Source organism: Centroberyx affinis, unplaced genomic scaffold (genome assembly GCF_046629955.1).
Source record: "Centroberyx affinis isolate AG114_WGS23_722 - 3 ecotype Tasmania unplaced genomic scaffold, CSIRO-AGI_Caff_v1 ptg001955l_1, whole genome shotgun sequence".
Classification (NCBI taxonomy): domain Eukaryota; kingdom Metazoa; phylum Chordata; class Actinopteri; order Beryciformes; family Berycidae; genus Centroberyx; species Centroberyx affinis.
The window spans coordinates 95,830-108,010 of NW_027280312.1; the positions used below are offsets into that span (position 1 = coordinate 95,830).

Below are 12,181 nucleotides of genomic sequence, written 5' to 3' on the forward strand. Positions count from 1 at the left end.
CTACTTTCTAGGTAAAATCATCACAGGGCCAAGAGTCACAATGCCGCAAACCATGGTTTCTGAAACATTAATCAAAATGTTAGTACCATAGCAGTCTAATCCAAGTACAAGCTATACAACATTACAAGTGATGAAACAAAACAGACCTTGCTTACATGCTGTGACCCTTTAGCTATATGATCTAGAGCATACCTTCAGGGCTCAGGTGTCTCAGGTTAGTCTTGGTGTTACTTTTGTAACAGGCACGTTCACAACACCTGCACACATCATTCCCGTCCACATTTTGCCATCTGAAGAGAGAAGCACATTAAAATCAGGTAACAAAAGCCATCTTGCTTTGCTTTACTCAACTTTGTCTTACATGCAAGAAGCATGCACTGTAGTTTTCCATTTGCCAATAGATTTGATTACTAGGCCTGTAATCCATGGTTTCTCTGGTTGGCCATGGCTTATTCTCTCATTTTAAGTATTGTGGAGAAACAATGTCAAATTTGGGAATAGCCAGTCGATTGAGGCGTTCATATGAGGCATTTTTATTCTGATTGGGCAACTATTCTGATTAAAAGGCTCCATGTAAACGCAGCCAGTGACGTGACTTTGCCACTTTCTTCCCCTGGCTGCATGACGCGCCGTGGGAAAAAACCTGATCTTGGCCACATATGACAATAAAAATATCTACCTGCAAGTTTAGACAATCATGGGAAAGTACTCTGCAGTAACTAACAACATACCTGACTATGGATTTCATTGTTCTGATGGCGTTCTGATGGCGATCTGATGGTAAACCTCAGCCATCTGACACTCTGACACACACCCAGTCTAAGGTCATTGCATTGGCTTCCTGTATGCCATAGGATTTAATTAAAAATTCTGCTTCTGGTATATAAACTAAATGGCCTTGCTATATATTTCTGAGTTACTTATTGGTTTTGAGCCACCTAGGCCTCTCTAACCCTAACCCTCAAAATCAAAATCTGGTGAAGCTGCTTTCAGTCATTTTGCTCCCAGTTGCTGGAATAGACTCCCAGATGACCTGAGATGTTTTTGGGCCCCCCATCATACACATTTTTAAAAGGCGACTCAAAACTGTTCTCTAGCGTATGAATAGTTGTTGTCCTTCCTTCTTCCAATGTGTGACTGTATATATGTATATGTTATTTCTGTTTTCCATGTTCAGTTTTTGCTTTTATGTGAAGCACATAAGTGAGTTTCCCTGTGTATGAAATGTGCTATATAAATACATTTGTTTACTTCCTTACTTAGCTGTTTGAAAATGCTAATTATTTACCGCTACAATTTGAACCAGGTCTATTTTCAGAATTTGAAAATGCATATTTTAAAAAATTAAAAAAATATAAATGGTGGGAGCCGTGTCTTTGCATGGTCTCAGTCACCAAATTAGATATTCACCAAAAAACAAAAATTTAAGTAATGTCAGTGTAAAATAAAACAACCTTGAATTTATATAATTGCAGGCCTTGCTGATGGGGCTGCTCCTCCACATTTCAGATGTAGCCTTCAGCTGGCATGTGATGAAAACCTAAAAAGGAACCAGAGAAATGTAATTATACAGCCTAGGACTTTTTTCCAGCGTTTTCCTTAATGATGCTCATGAATGGCTCACCGAGTCCCTTGGATCCTGGTGGAACAAGAATGCATCGAGCTGCAGTTGAAGCACGTCAAGCCTTGTTTGGGATAGGAACAGAGCATTTGATCCTTCCTCTTTTGCATCAGTGAGGCACCTGACAAATTACAAAGATCAAATTCTCACACACATGGAGAAGGGAGGCATTTCAGCTACATGCATTTGAAATACACATTTTGTTTTTGTTGTAACAGGTCTCTGAAAATCATGCAGTTTCTAACAGTTATCTTTCTTTGAGTGTACTGTGTGAGCATTCAAGCAGGGAATGGGGACATAATGCCTGTTTGCCAACGTAGAGATATAAGAGTGCAACTCTTTATTTTGGCCAATGCGACCATTTAAAAGTAAAAAACAACTGTTTACACGTGTTCATCAGATAAACCTAACTAAGGAGTATTTCCTCTCCATAGCCAGGACCATTTCAACATAATGCAAAAACCATATGACATTTGTCAGGTCTTGGATAATTCAGAGTGGTGTATTGTAACTGAGTCAGACTCAACCTTGTTTGCCAAATACCTTATGCACAACTGAACGTTGCTGGTGCACATGACTATCACACATGGTTCAAGAGACATATAAACAAAGTATATGCTGTTTGTCCCACATTTGTTTGCATTACTAATTTATGTTTGCGCATTTCATTCAGATCTTAATATTTACATGACATCTTGTCATTTAGCAGACACTTTTGTCCAAAGCAACTTAAAATAAAATACATTTGTATTATTCGTGTGTGTGTGTAGAGCTACTCATACCCATGGTTTTCAATGAAGCGGTATCTGGGGACTGATGTTGCGTCAGGTTTCAGAGTGGCAACGCAGCTGTCGATGAAGAGTCGTCTGGGTACAGCATCAGACCCACTGTAGGAAGCCTCAAGGTGCAGGACGTCTCCCAGGTAGAAGACATTGGAGTCCAGCTCACTTGTCCAGTCATCTTCATATAGTTATGGACATCACTGTACACTCTTATCAAGAAGACCCATCAAAGACTGCAGGTAGCAAATGTGCACACGTACCGGTCATCAGCTTTAGAGAGAAACCAGAATGCTCAGCTGCATACTTTGTAGATGTAGAGAGGATCAAGGCTGGCTGTTGAGCATTAGTGCTCACAAAGTGGGTCCTGTGCCAGTAAGTAATTGAGTTAGTGATTATGCAATAACCATAATAAAACATTCAGCAAGGTATTTGCTCCTTAAAAAAGGTAAAAATCTAAATTTGCATACCTTTTGTAGTGGCAGGAAACAGGAACTGCAGCATTGGTCAACCTTGTAATGCCATGGTAACTGTCAGCTGGTGAGAACATCAGCTTGTTGGCATAGACCACAGAGTCATCAGACACCTAAAGATTCAATACAAAAGATTAAAAAACAACAACAAATTTGATAACTTTCTGAAAAGCACTCAACTTAAATGGCCACAGCTAAATCCCTCAACATGCCACTAACAAACATCAACAACTTACAGTTAGATTTGAGCCGCAGTCATGCAATCCAGCTTCAATGACATATTCGGTGTCACTAACAGCAGCAGCTTGGCACTGACTTTTTTCTGAATGCATGGCTTGCCCCAAATACAGCTGTCCAGGAGACACATGGCGTCCATTATTATACAGGTCAGCCTTTATCACTATGATCATTGTTGTGTCAGTGCATTGCACACGGATGGTGGAGGCGTCACTGGACGGTGGTCCGCTGACATGTTCAGCAGTAACATCAGGTCTCAATGCAGCAGATTTATATTCCCTTCCTTCAGGCCCGATCATGGGTCCGTCTTTCAAAGTTCGAATGGTGTTTGCAACACCAAAGGCAGATGAAAACAGCAGTGCCAGAAAGGCTGAGTGGTCCACACTCACCATTGTGCTGTTGTTTTTTTCATAAGCACATCAGGAAAAGGATTTTGGAAATGAGACTGTTTTTCATACACAACAAAGCCTCCTACACTTCCTGTCCATCCAGCCAGCCCCAAAAGTAAGAAGACTAAGGACAGATTAAGAAATCAAAATGATACTGAATTACAAACCAGATTCAAAAGACACAAAATCTCTCTTAATATAAGGGGCCAACACCTAAACAAAACAACCCCCCCCAATAGCTCAAATGCTTTCCATTTCAGACCTATCAAGTCACATGGAGAGGACAGCTGGTTGCAATCACTCATCAACTCTGATGTGATGGAATTAGAAAAAGCTGTGGACGGACTGAGCTACATCAGCACGATTGGTCCAAGCTCGAAAGACAACACTGAATGGGCGAATCCCCAAAATTTGCAAGAAATTGGGACAGCTTCTGCACCCAACTGATGATCACCTCATGGCATCTAGATGTCATGAGCCTTTTTTTTTTCTTTTTTTTTTAGTTCCTTATGTACTAAAACTGAAGTTTTCACCAACTTCAGAGAAATTCTTAAATCCTACAGGTTTATATTTCAATCACTAGATTATAAAAGTTGTCCTATTTTACCTTATTGATGCCAAAATCATGTCATCTGAGAAGCATGGTTTGACTGACTGACAGGCAATTATGTAATTTACTTCTTAGACATTAAACAAATATGCGTTCTGTTTGTCTAGAACAGTTTCCCTAGAACAGGGATGCAATTTCAGTTTATATTGCAATATTACAATTGTTTGACATTTCTCCCTTTCCTAATGGAAGATTATGGTTTTCCTGTTTTGTGTCCCTTGTAACAAACCTGCAAGAAAATGTATGTGGGTCTAGAAAAGTGTGGAAAATGATTGATTTCCAGGTCTTGGAAAGTTATGGAATTGCACATAAAGTGTAGAAATGTGATATTTCATGTAGTTGTAGTCATGTATTGTCAAGAATAATCATGTAGAGTGATATGGCCTAACTGAGCATCTTGGTCAGACACTAACCACATCACAATTTTGAACACGAACCAAAATCTTCAGCCAAGAAATCAAACTCAAAATCAATATTGGCAGCACCAGTCAGGATTGTGGATATGACACATGTGAAATCATGTTTTATGTGACTATGAATAAAGTTATATTTGTATCTTTGGAACCAGCAACAATCATCTTTCAGATGTCTCTCCTCCAGCAGAGGAAATGGCATCATGCATTTCCAGAACATTGAGAAAAAGTAGTTTAAGGGTGTAGATGCCTTTTGAGAGACCAGTAGAAGTACTACTGGTGCCAGAGTCTAGGAAAATGTCAGTTTTCCAAACATGCAGGACTCTTGTAACAAAAATAAAACAACCCTGGCACTATTGCTTGATCAAGGCCTTTTAATACCAAACTCACCCTGATGAAAAGCTCAAGTTATTATTTACCTAAAGACAGTTTTGGCTTCCACTCATAAATGAGTCATCTTGTGCCGTTATGTCAAAATACACTTCAGTCTGGGTTTGCATCCCTTTTGCTAAAGCTCATACCAGCAAGGTGCTCTTTTCAAGTTGAAAGTCAAGAGATTCTCCATACACTTTGCATTTAACAGAGCATCCGGCACACTTCAGTAAGTTGCATAGTGTCCAATGTTCAGTTTAATCTATAAACAGATAGGAAGCCACAAGCATAAAGTTTTAAATTTTATTTTTTGGGGTTCTCTTTATCTGAAAGGTCAGATTCTGCAGCCGCTGTATTAGACAATGTAGTCACATCCGCCTCAGTATTGTCATCCACCTGAACAGGGGTGGAGAGGGGGGCTTCACTGGGGGCTGCAGTGGGGCGAATGTCTGCTTTGTGTGACAGCATGTCAGGTGCAGGCATCGATTTGAATGCAATGCCAAGAGTTGCATTAGCAAGAGGTGTCACATCTTTATCTTCTGTGGCCCCACCTGCAATTGGTAGAAAAAAAAAAGTTATACATCGAAAATGTTTTGTCTTAAAAATCAGTATGGCACATGATCAGTTTTTACCCTTTAAATCTGTTCCACTCTTGCCCAAATCCATGTCGGAGTGGTCTCCTTTATTCTGTTGAGAGCCATTGGTCAGAGGCATCTTGGTGGTCAAGTCCTCCAGTCTCTGTTCTGGTGTAGGCAACAGGCCAGGGAGCAGTCCCTTCTCCAGATCTGAGGAGACACCATTTAGCAGTGAGCTCACTTACCAAGCCATTTACTGCATTGATGAAAGTTAAGTACCTTTCACAGCAAGAAGTCCTTTCTGCCTGAAATCTCCATCTTCATGTACTGAGTCAAGGGGGCCTGAAAGGAGATGCCAATTAAAACCAAAGCCAATATGCTCAATATGTAAATGTGCTGTCAGAGTTAAACTTATACCGGTCTTGAAGTTTATTCCACTTCTCCACTGGCTGCCATATAGTGCTGGTCTGCTGATTTTAGAGAGGAGGGGAGGGAGCTCTTCCACAGGTAAAGGCCCACTTTTCTGCCTGGCAGGTAAGACCAGCATGGGACCCACACTTGCCACCTGTTCCCATACTAAGAAACAAAGACCCCAGATAATATCAATAAAGATGTCCATGTCACAAATTATATAAAAAAAAAAAAAAAATACAAAATCAGTATACCTTTGTCAGCCTTTAGTCCACTCCTCCAGAGGGATTCAGGTACTCTAGGCTTGCCAAAACCACGAGGACCAAGTGTGCCATAGCTACCAGGCATACTGTGGGTTTGTCCAACTTCATTTTGGCTTTGACAATATCCACACAAGTAGTCATTACCATCAGCTGACCGCCATCTAAAATTGATTGCCAGTTTCAGAGCATGAATACCTCCCCATTTACTGTTATAATGGAAAACTCATGTGCATTTAAATTAAGGGCGAGGGAACTTGCCTTCCATTTATGAAGGTGCATGCCTTATCTTGCGACTCTGCATCTTTGAGTGGTACAGCATTGAGGTGACATGTGATGTAGAGCTGTGAAGAGGAATTGGTGGGTTTGAAAACCACATAAGTCTTAATTCTGACTTAACCATGAGCCAATTAAAATGGACCCCGCACCTCTCCCCTGTCCTCCTGATGGAACCTAAAGGCATCGATGACCAGTTGGAGCTTGTCGTCCTGTGTCCTCGGTAAGAACTTAGAGTTTGAGCCTTGAAGCTGGGAGTCAACCAAGCACCTACGGGACATTTCAGAGTCATGGAATAGTACTGTCTGGCATTAAACCATTGGGTCGCAGCTGACTTGTGTTCCAATTGCTTACCCATTATTTTCAATGAAGATGTATCTGGGAACAGTGTCTCTATCTGGGGAGAGTGTAGCCACACAGCTGCTGACAAAGACTCGGAGCCCCATGTGATGACCAACCCTAACAGAGGCTTCAATGTTGATGGGTTGACCAAGATAAAACACGTTGGAGCTCCTCTCATACAGCCAGTCACCTGCACAATAAACAAAACAAGTTAAATTGGAAATAAGCAAGTTGGAGTTACAAACATCAAGTCTGAGCAAAACCCACTTGTCATGATACTCAAGCCAAAGTCCAAGGTTTCCACTGCAGCTTGGGTAGAGGTGAAGGGGATCCAGGTAGGCGTGAGTGAAGCACTGGACAAACTGTACTTCCTAGGAACCATAAAACAGCATTTTAGAGTGAACTAATGCACAGGGATCTTGATGGCCATGCGTTAGATGCAGACGGACCTTCCGTAGTGACACTCAATTGGAATTACAGCCTCGTCCATTCGGATCACCCCGTCTGGAGAGGCCATAGGAGAGTAAATAAGGAGATTTGTATAGATCAGCGAGTCCTCAGTCATCTGTGTATAGTAAGAAAGATATTTAAACCTGGACTCCATCACATACACAAGGTGCCTATATTACAAGGAATTTACTGTTACCCAGTGTTTGGTGCCACAGTCCAGCAGTCCAACAACGATTCTGTACTCATCGTGTGAAGTTGCTGTAGCTCTGCAGAAGTCAACATGCTCTACTCCAAGGCGCAGCTCGTCCCCATCAATAGGAGCTCCGACTTCGAACATATCAGCTTTGACAACAATTTCCATGGAGTCTGGATGGCACATCACACTGACAGTATTTACCCGGTCTTGTTCCTCAGTTGCAGCATTTTGTTGCTCATGATGAGCATTTTTGGAGTTCTGGCTTCCTGTAATCTGACGTCTTTCAAATGAAGCATGTTGTGTGTCATGTTTAGGGGGAAAAGCAAAAGACGACGTAATGCAGATTCCTAACAAAAAGAGTCCAACAAGAAGGTTAACTGAGGTCTCCATAGATCTCACTGTAACAGCAAACAGTTTCAGAAGGCGAAAGCTCTTCTCTGACCCACTGGATAGCATAACTGTTTGCCCAGTGGAGGCTTTTAGACCTCATGCAGCCAATCACAGCCTCACTGCAGCAGCACTGCACACCTGAACTCCATTGTCTACAAATCACAATTACATTGATCTCTCTCTCTCTCTCTCTCTCTCTCTCTCTCTCTCTCTCTCTCTCTCTCTCACACACACACACACACACACACACACACACACACACACACACACACACACACACACACAGGCCCTCTTCTCAGTCTTATGTGTAAAAACTGGAAATCTTTTGTTGACAAAATCTGTCTAATATGCAGTTTAATGTTTTTTTTCACAGTATTTAAAAAAAAGCTTTCCACACATACTTGTTTATTAAGATAAGATTGAACTTTATTGGCTGCTTACATGGAAATGTACTGTATATCCGGTGTTAAAAACAATTGCTACAGCCACATGGTTAAAAACAATACAGATGTGCAATCATGCAGTGAAAACATAAAGAGAGCATGCAAAAGTAGACTACTGCTACACAGTTAACATAAAAGAATATATAACCTAAATGCAGTTGCTTTTTTTATTGTTCTCTTAAGGGTGAATTTTCCTCTTGCTTGGAGGTCAGAGTGCACAGCGGCCCTGCAGCTGGTAGGTGTTGCTGTCATAGCGGCTTGAACCTTGGCCTCCCAGTTGAGAGACGTTCTTCCTGCTCACTAAGCCGTCCAGAAACTAAAAGATACTCTCACTATGACAGCATAGTCTCACACATGAGGTAATTTGTGAACAATTGTATCGTGAGCATAAAGCATGTAATCCTGGATTGATTCACTCTTGCTGGCCCCTCCCACAGTGCAAAACACATGAAGCATTATTTTAATTTTCCATACCAAAATGACTGTCAAGCCCCAGTCCGTACTTCCCTCAGTGTGCAGAGTTGTTAAGTGAGAGTCCTCTTGTCTCCCTCTCTGTGTGCTTTCAGGTAGCTCTTGTACACACAAGAGTTATTCAACTAATATTAAATGAAAGTGATATTCTAGATTCTTGTGTCACTTGAAAACACTTACAAGCGATACAAGTGCTGACAGAACGTGGCAACTAAACACAGATTTTAAGTATTTTGGTGCTGTGACACTTTATTTATATTAGTTGTAAATACTGGTGCAAAATCTTTAAGCATTGTGCCTAAAAGTTGAGTTTTACACATACAGTATTTACCTGAGGCTTTATCCTTATTCTGAGTTTCCAGTTCACGGAAAAAAAGAGTTATAGCTACAATCTCATTGTGCACAGGACCATCCACCCACCTTTCGGTGTCAGTTGTGACTTTGAAGCCGTCTTCCTGCTGAGATGGGGAACAATACATATAGAGACTGTTCACAGACTACACAGTCTCATAAGAGAGTGTAGGAGGGGTAGGAGTGGGTGCGTAATGATTTAGCCTTCAGTATATCTTAGTACTTGTATGAATAGCTGAAAAGGCCATGAAGACAAGCTTGGCATGCATACTCGTTTTCATTCAGCTCATTGTGGGTAAGAGTGGATTTTCTATTTAGTTTTCCACTGCATTATAAAACTGTTTATATACATATTTGTATTGTAAACTGATGAAAGTAACAGTAGTAATGGTAAATAAGTGATGTTCATGATCATGAATATTTGGCTGATTTCATAACCTGAGGATCTTGACATTTATTGAACACAGCAGCTCTTATCTAAATCAAAATATCAAATAATCAAATATACAGTGTATGCGTTGTTTGTATTTTTGTATTTACTGGGAGACAATTAGGAGAGTTTGCTTGTTTGGTTTTGCCGAGTTAAAGAGAAAGTCATCATGTGTATTTATCCAGTCTGATGTTGATTCTTTCCCTCCAGCCCATGCAGAGGTGATCTTTATTCGGCGGACAGAGAGCCAGTCACTGGAGCTGTCTTGTTCCCCTCAGCAGGCCGGCGGCACCCTGACGGGCCTCCACCTGTACCACCGCAGCACCCACAGCCAGCTCACCCTGCTGTCCGTGGCAGAGGGCGGCGAGCTCCGGGTCGACCTCGAGCACCGGGGCCGTCTGGAGGTCTCCGGAGGACTGGACTCTCAGCGGGTCAACCTGACCGTGTCCCACTTACAGTATGCAGACACGGGGGTCTATGTCTGGGAGCTCACCTACAGAGCGGACAACAAGTCCCACCACAGCGTCCTCGCTGACCGACAAGTCTTTCTGCTGGTGGAGGGGGCAGGTAGGTGGTGAGACGCCTTACAGCACCAAACCAAACCCCTTAATTTTATACCTGAAATGTCCTTCATTTCTCCATTACATAAACATCAACTAGTGGATGCTATCCATTAAAAATAACAGCTTTAAAAAAGTAAGGTTAGTATCATGGGTTTTTAAGGGATTTATTCATGGGTTGATTCATAGAGACACTAGTAATTAAGGGACTTTTCATGCCTTTGGTGCATGGTTTACAGGGTATGAGTTATGAATGGAAACTGAATTTTACATTAAATTCAAAAGGGGTCAAAAATTAAGGGGTGGTTAAGGTGGTTTTGATGGTGTCTCCTCCATTAATAACTCCCTTAATTCATTTTAATTGGATATTGCATGAATTAAGTGGTGAATTGATTTAAATGCAAGTCTATTTTAAGGGATTACTGGTTCATAGAGACTTAGAAACTACTGCAGTTCAAACCAAGTACCTCTGTTGACTGAAACGCTGTTAAAGTAGGAACGCACATGAATGCTTCAGAGTGTGACCGTTTTTGCATGTGTGTGTTGGTGTGTGTGTGCGCGTGTGTGTGCGTGTGTGGTGCAGGGAGGCCGTGCCGCTGCTCTCCCACATACCCCCCCCTGCTCTGTGCCATCTTCACTGCAATGGGGCTTCTTCTCCTAATACTCAGCTGGCTGGGCATAGACATATGTGTGAGTATTAACACTTTAGCCAAAATATCACCAACATATCAAACATGTATATTTAATGCTTATATATGCACATTATTCAATGGTGTTAACAGAGCCAGCAGTGCAAGTCTTTCCTTTATTATACTTAATTGTTTATGTTTAGTTTGTTTCTTGTCCATTATAGCTGTTTATCATTTAAAAGAGGTGCTGTGCAAATATTATACACAATCACCATGCCATCAACAGTTGAAATTGTGAGTCCTTAACATACTGCAACTAAGGCTTCTAGCATAAAGGCATAAACAGTAAATGTCAAGTATAGTGGGATGTTAACAGGCTATCAAGCGTGAAATGCAGAACACAAAATCACTTCTAAAAATACCCATGATGCACATTTGCACCATGTATGCTGCAGGTGAAGACAAAGCACCATCACAAACCACAACCTACTGCTCCTATCTATGAGGAAATGGACAGGAAGCAGCAGAGCACCGGAACCCCCCAAAATAACCACGAGGCCCCTTCACACCTGGAGGAAGCCAACTTCCCTGTGTACGCCAACCCCAACATCAGGCAAACACAGGAAAACTACTACGCCTGTCCCAGGCAGATCGGCCCGAGGATCTGACGGGACTTCTGGCATCAAACTTACGGCGGGGTCACAGCAGTGAGCACCTAGAGGAAGTGACATCAGCGATAATTATACTTATTTCTGTGTGAGAGAGCAGATGCAGACTACACACAGCTCTGTCAGCTTTGTATTGACTTTAACAGTCTACTCCTATCCACTTTGAATGGAAGCAAGATTGAGAGTCACAGAGTATAAATATCTAGGCATTTGGCTTCATGAAGAATTTACATTTAAATATCATATTAAAAATCTTTTTTTTGTACAGATACAGATCCAGCTTCCCTTTGATTAGTAGAAAGAGTATAGAGTCTCAGATTATGATATAATCTATAGACATGCTGCTGCTTCCACTCTCAAGCCCCTAGACTCAGTTTATCATTCTGCCCTCAGATTCATTACTGGAGATTACTATGATGCGTGATAAACACTTGTATTTATTCATCTATAAAGCCCTTATTGGATATTTACCACTCTATGCTGGATTGGACCACAGGACCCTACCAAACTCGCTCTAATAACTGTCTTATGCTTCAAGCCCCGCAAGTTTATTCTGAACTTGGAAAATCTGCCTTTAGTTTTTGTGCACCGAACACATGGAATTATCTTCAACACATCCTCAAGATCGACATGCTCTCTAACTTTGGACAATTGAAGAATATGATCACAAACCACTTCACTACAGTGTGCAACTGTTTTAACTGATTATTGTTCTCTTTTGATTCGTTACACTCTGCTTATCTTCTTTTTAACTTGTATCTCGACATCAGTGCAAATGAGGGAAACCTCAATGATTCTCAAGGCTTAAATAAAGGTTTTGAATTGAATTTGTCTC

General features: G+C 41.3%; 3 protein-coding genes across 3 annotated transcripts; 1 reads left to right on the forward strand and 2 right to left on the reverse strand.

Annotated features, from left to right (window-relative positions):
- LOC139653748 (zona pellucida sperm-binding protein 3-like) lies at nt 1-3,502 on the reverse strand. The gene is made up of 8 exons (XM_071530708.1): nt 3,110-3,502; nt 2,871-2,986; nt 2,664-2,767; nt 2,404-2,581; nt 1,625-1,742; nt 1,455-1,540; nt 193-290; nt 1-95 (listed from the first exon to the last, which is right to left on the reverse strand). The coding sequence occupies exons 1-8, from the start codon at nt 3,500-3,502 to the stop codon at nt 1-3; spliced, it is 1,188 nt and encodes a 395-aa protein (XP_071386809.1).
- A 2,013-nt stretch (nt 3,503-5,515) lies between these two features.
- Nucleotides 5,516-7,794, reverse strand: LOC139653738 (zona pellucida sperm-binding protein 3-like). The gene is made up of 9 exons (XM_071530684.1): nt 7,405-7,794; nt 7,208-7,323; nt 7,026-7,129; nt 6,771-6,948; nt 6,569-6,686; nt 6,402-6,484; nt 6,135-6,304; nt 5,887-6,045; nt 5,516-5,679 (listed from the first exon to the last, which is right to left on the reverse strand). Exons 1-9 carry the CDS (start codon nt 7,792-7,794, stop codon nt 5,516-5,518), a joined length of 1,482 nt encoding a protein of 493 aa, XP_071386785.1.
- Nucleotides 7,795-9,229: 1,435 nt separating this feature from the next.
- LOC139653741 (uncharacterized) lies at nt 9,230-12,181 on the forward strand. The gene is made up of 4 exons (XM_071530692.1): nt 9,230-9,354; nt 9,700-10,056; nt 10,633-10,739; nt 11,134-12,181. Exons 1-4 carry the CDS (start codon nt 9,306-9,308, stop codon nt 11,344-11,346), a joined length of 726 nt encoding a protein of 241 aa, XP_071386793.1. The 5' UTR covers nt 9,230-9,305; the 3' UTR covers nt 11,347-12,181.